This window comes from Coregonus clupeaformis, chromosome 21, assembly GCF_020615455.1.
Source record: "Coregonus clupeaformis isolate EN_2021a chromosome 21, ASM2061545v1, whole genome shotgun sequence".
NCBI classification, from domain to species: Eukaryota; Metazoa; Chordata; class Actinopteri; order Salmoniformes; family Salmonidae; genus Coregonus; species Coregonus clupeaformis.
In genome coordinates, this window is record NC_059212.1 from 8,348,672 (window position 1) to 8,354,460 (window position 5,789).

General features: G+C 42.6%; 1 protein-coding gene across 1 annotated transcript; it reads left to right on the forward strand.

The window, feature by feature from the left end:
• The first annotated feature begins 1,797 nt into the window (after positions 1 to 1,797).
• On the forward strand, positions 1,798 to 4,263 carry LOC121536693 (homeobox protein MSX-2). The gene is made up of 2 exons (XM_041844139.2): positions 1,798 to 2,263; positions 3,275 to 4,263. Exons 1-2 carry the CDS (start codon positions 1,936 to 1,938, stop codon positions 3,733 to 3,735), a joined length of 789 nt encoding a protein of 262 aa, XP_041700073.1. The 5' UTR covers positions 1,798 to 1,935; the 3' UTR covers positions 3,736 to 4,263.
• The last annotated feature ends 1,526 nt before the right edge of the window (positions 4,264 to 5,789 follow it).

Consider the following 5,789-nt stretch of genomic DNA (forward strand, 5'->3'; position numbering starts at 1 on the left):
GCCTCGCTCTCACAGTGGAGTGAGTAAACTGAGAGGAGGTTTGAAGTTGAAAAACAAACTGACCTACGTCTCAAATGGCACCCTATTCCCTATATAGTGCACTACTTTTGACCAAAGCCCTATTGGCCCTGATCAAAAGTAGTGCACTGCATAGGGAATAGGGTGCCATTTGGGACCCTGGCTGACTGACATAATTCTTATTGATTACCATTGTGATTGACTACCAAAGTGGTTTTTGAGGTCATAGCGAGTTTCAACATGAGTAGAAAGACTTGTCAGGGCTCCATGGAGCCAGAGCTGTTTCCGTTTCCTTTGACTGTGTGGAACATATTGGAGTGGTAGCACAACAGTTAAGTTGTCTCTCTGATCTGCTTCCATCTTCCTGCCACCGACCAACGCCCAGAGACAAGTTATGATGACACATAGGCCTACACACACACACACACACACACACACACACACACACACACACACACACAGCTAATAGCAGTGAGGGAGATACAGTAGAAGGCCTCTAAGATACCACTACAATCAGCCCCCTTTCAGCAGCACTGGACTAGTCTGCAAGTGAGATAGCACTGGGCTGACCCTGGCAAAAACACTCCCATAATTGTCCCCCACAATGAAATCGGGGAGGGGACCGTGGCTCTGTCTCCATCCGTACGTTAATCACACGCGATATCTCAGACAGCACTGGCCCAATTGTGACGAAACTTGGATGAATGACGAGTCTTGCCATAGAGATCTGGCATTTACAAAAGTACACTGATTGGCCCAAGGCGGGAGCTTTAGTAATGAACAGAAATGTGTTAGTCACACGCGATATCTCAATTGGCCCAACAGGGCACTGCAGCATTCGTGCGGGACGACATGTTTACTGTTGCCTTGTTTCTATTGATGTATAGACGGGTGGGTCGTTTGGCAACAAAACCGATGTGTGCACAACTTTGGGGCAAAACAGATGGTTGGCTTAGAGTCAAAGGACAACATGTAAACTATATTTCCTCTCCAAATATTTATTGAAAACATAAATAAATTTGTACAATGAGCATTTGTTGTCTCTCAAATATATTGTTACACTTGTTGGTTAGCTAGCTAGTGAATTTTTGCCATATTAGCATATGTGACAAGAGTCAAAATACCTCAAAACAAGACATGGGATCAATAACAAGACACAACAAGCTGAAACGAGTAATCTACGATTCCCCACATGGCAGCTTCTTGTCATTGTTGCTAGCTATCTAACCATTCAGAATCATAACAACAGGAGGCCTTCAGCCCCATGGATGCTTGTGCATTAATTTTGTGATGTTGTCAGCCAACCCGCTGTCTATGTACTGCACTGAAAGAGTATTTTATTTTCTCTTCTAAGGAAATTTGCTATTTTTCATCGTATTAGATTCATGTCCTTCATTTGTTGAATGTAGCATCTTTTTCATTATATTAATTCTTAAATTAAATTATATTTTTTATTCTGGGAAAACGGGGTTAGGCAGGCCTAATCTACATATTTGGAGGAATAGCCATTGAGGGAATTAAGCAACAATTGCAAAATAGTTCTCAGCAATTTTCCCTCCACCTCCTCACGCAATTAGCTCTAAATTAGGCTCGTATTTACTCGACCTCGTGTTTACCCCGAGTGTAGTCTGTCTCGAGGGTGTCTTTAACCTCAAGATCTCCCAGGACCACACCCAAATCCCCGAAACGCACAGGCCAATCAAAAGTCTCCTTCTGCTTCTATAGTTTTGTCAGGGTTTGAATTGGTTGAAAGTCCCAGTATTATAAACAAGTGTTTTCATGAGTTTAGACACAGACTTCAGAAGTTGAGAAGTTGTTGTCTTCTCCGTGGACAACAGTTGCCATGCGCATATTATTATTCACTTTAAGACAAGTTCAATTTGTTCGTCAACATCTTATTTTGGCATAATAAGAAGCATGGATTCTCCTGTAGATTCGAAAGATGGCTTTTCAACCTATGAGGACACTCCTCGACCACGGACGCAGCTCAAGGAGCGCAAAACACATGTATCACCTTTACCTTTCAGTGTGGAAGCGATCATGTTGGATAGAAGAACTCCTAGTGACAGAGGGAGACGCCACAGTGGTACGATAATCTCTCCCCTGGGGAATTACTCTATATCGGTGTCCAGAGAGGCGTCTAGTCCAGAAGACTTTCCTCACAACTTTGACCCGTCTTCTTCGCTAGTTAAATCAGAGACGTCTGAACCAGGGGACTTTGCGTCCAATTTGTCTCCAGCGCTCAGTAAGTGCTCAACCTTATACTGTAGAAGAGTTATTGAATAGACAATGGCCTGGTCATTTTTTGTCCCAAGGTGATCAGTTGGGAAATATCCATTATTTATGTTTTCTAATGTATTTTAGAAGTTGTAGCCTATGTGGAAATAAGATAACTTTCTGAGTTAGAATTGGAAAAGTCTTAGAATGGTATAAAACTATTGCACACTATCTACAGATCAATATCAATGCTTTATAACCATTCAATAAACTGCATATCATCAGGAGAGAAGGCTAAATGTATGTATTTGTGTTAATGCAGTGAGTATACCATACATTAGGAACACCTTCCTAATGAGTTGCACCCCTTTTTTTTGCCCTCAGAACAGCCTCAATTTGTGGGGCCATGCATTCTACAATGTATCAAAGCATTCCACAGGGATGCTGGCCCATGTTGACGCCAATGCTTCCCACAGTTGTGTCCAGTTGGCTGGATGTCCTTTGGGTGGTGGACCATTCTTGATACATACAGGAAACTGCTGAGTGTGAAAAACCCAGCAGCGTTGCAGTTATTGACACAACCCGGTGCACCCGGCACCTACTACCATACCGCTTTCAAAGGCACTTAACTCTTTTGTCATGCCCATTCACCCTCTGAATTGCACACATTCACAATCCATGTCTCAATTTTCTCAAGGCTTAAAAATCCTTCTTTAACCTGCCTCCTCCCCTTCATCTACACTGATTGAAGTGGATTTAACAAGTGACATCAATAAGGGGTGATAGCTTTCACCTGGATTCACCTGGTCAATCTATGTCATGGAAAGAGTCATACAAAACCCATGAATGGACAGTATATTTTGATTCATGTTCTCTTTTTGTCTATTAGTGACATGTTTAGGCTAATGGATGTTGACAAATACCACAAGCACTCATCATGCCTTTATTGATACATCCCTCCCTCCCTCTTTCCCTCCCTCTCTCCCTCTTTCCCTCCCTCCCTCCCTCTTTCCCTCCCTCCCTCCCTCCCGCCCTCTAGACCAGCTCAGTCCCTCCTTGAGGAAACACAAGACCAACAGGAAGCCCCGGACCCCCTTCACCACCTCCCAGCTCCTGTCCCTGGAGAGGAAGTTCCATCAGAAACAGTACCTGTCCATCGCAGAGCGGGCTGAGTTCTCCTCCTCCCTGTCCCTCTCAGAGACCCAGGTAAAGATCTGGTTCCAGAATCGACGGGCTAAAGCCAAGAGATTGCAGGAGACAGAGGTGGAGAAACTCAAAATGGCCACCGCAGGTGTTGGATCCAAGCCGGGGTTCTATCACTCGGGGTTCTCCTCGATGCCGTTCCCCCTCTGTGTCAGTCTGGGTGGTCTGGGTGGGGGGGTCTCAGGGATGTACGGAGGACAGGGGTACCCCTTCAGACGCACCCCTCTGTTAAAAACGGCACCACATCTGGGAGTGTACACCTCACCAATGGGGTACGGACTGTTCCACCTGTCCTGAAACTTTGTGTGTGTGTGTGTGTGTGTGTGTGTGTGTGTGTGTGTGTGTGTGTACGTGCGTGCGCGTATGTGCGAATGCGATGAACCTTACAACAAGATGTCAAATGATACCCTAACTCTCAGGGGTGCCTTGAATATAGTGTGCTGGACCAACTTTGATATATTCAACAGATGTGGAAGTGTGCGTGGTTATATGGTTTCCTGGTTTGTTACGGAAGTGCCTAGTGCTTCAAACACCTCATAGTTCCAACACCCATAGTACAAGCTCCATTGCAGGGTAATTGTTCATTTATTCTATAGCCCTGACCTCCTGAACTCCTGACCTGTGCTGTATTTGCCAAAGCTAGTTGGATCGTTCCATAGAATACTGATCTCCCGTGTGTCTGATCACTCCCTAAATACCAGATTAGCTCTATAATAACATATTTATTGAATAAATGTAATATAATATATATTTTATTAAATGTATCTACAAGTGTAAATATTTTGTGGTCTGATGTTGAAAATAAATATTATTTGCTGAGTATAATATCTTGTCTTTGATCTGGTGTTTTACCTTCAACATCTCTTCTTATAGTTTAGATTTGTTTTAGTCATGATTATGCTTCTACAATGTCTGGTAAATACAAAGAACAAATTGCTTAAATTCGACACAATTTCATATGCAAGTGGATTGTTTGATCATGTATCGATCTGATTGTTTGATGAGACCTTTACCTTTGTACCTGGAGCTTTAAAATATGTGTAGGATAGGTTAATTCACCTCATTTGGGGGAAAACAGTTCTAAGCATTTTTAGAGTGAGTAAGATTCAAGCCCTGTCATACCTGGTTCTAACATTCATCCTTTGTTTTTATCTTGTCCACATTCTGATTGTGCCCACATATTCAGACGGGTGTAGACGATTGAAAGACGCATTGTGATCTGATTGTAATATTCTTGACCACCTCCGGAGGTAGTCAGGCACGCAAGTGTAGACAGATCTGGACAGTGAAACCATTTCAATCATCATTATCCCACCCTTCTAAAATCATTGACTTATGGCATCAATGTGTCTTAAAATAAATAAACATTATTTTGAAAGAATAGCTGTCAAATATTTTTTCATACAGGGAGGGAAAAGGAAATCTGGTCACAATGAGGACGCAGCGGACAGATATGAGACACATTTTAGTACCATGTGTAGACGCTTGTCTGAAAATGTGGACACAATCAGAGTGTGGACAGGATCAGGACACAGGACGCATGTTAGGGCCAGGTATAAACTAGGCTTTAGCATTAGTGGGTGAGGGAGGTTTAACCAGTTAGGTCAGCTAATAGCCAGATATATTAAACCAGTTAGGTCAGCTAATAGCCAGATATATTAAACCAGTTAGGTCAGCTAATAGCCAGATATATTATTACTGTTTGGAAACTTTGAAGTCGGCCCTCCCTCTGAGGCTTTAACTCAAGTTGGTGGTCTTAGAAGAAATTAACCAATGTCATTACACGAGGAACCATAACACATTAGACCAATCATCTATGGTATTTAACCCCTAATCCCTTTAAAGTCCTTAAACTGAAGAATGTGTTGCTAAATGCTTAGGGTCTTACTGAACCGCCCTGGGTTGTATTTATTAGTGCAAACCGTAGCGAAACGCTTTGCAATGGAAAACAAAAACAAGCCTTTCTTTTTGGAAAAGTTCAGGTAGTCCCTCCCTGTTTCAGTTTACTTCTATTTGTTGCTTAGTGAATACATCCCAGGTTATTCCCAAAGCAGTATGAATGTCTTTGGAAGCCTGGTGTCAGATCTGTATGTGCCTTAACTGCAGTCTGACTAGAGGAGTTAAAGTAAAAAGAGATCTGGGGTCAGGTTGTGTGTTTGAGTCTGTGTGTGGGGTCAACTGGGTGGCCAGATAAAGTGGTGCTTTTATCCTGGGTCTCATGTTTACATTGCCTAATTGACTTTAAACACATAGAATTATATTCACAAGAAATGTGCACATTTTCTGCAAATAACACATCTCACATTGAGTTGATTGTTGGCATGTGTTCCATATCTCCTCGCAGCACAGAG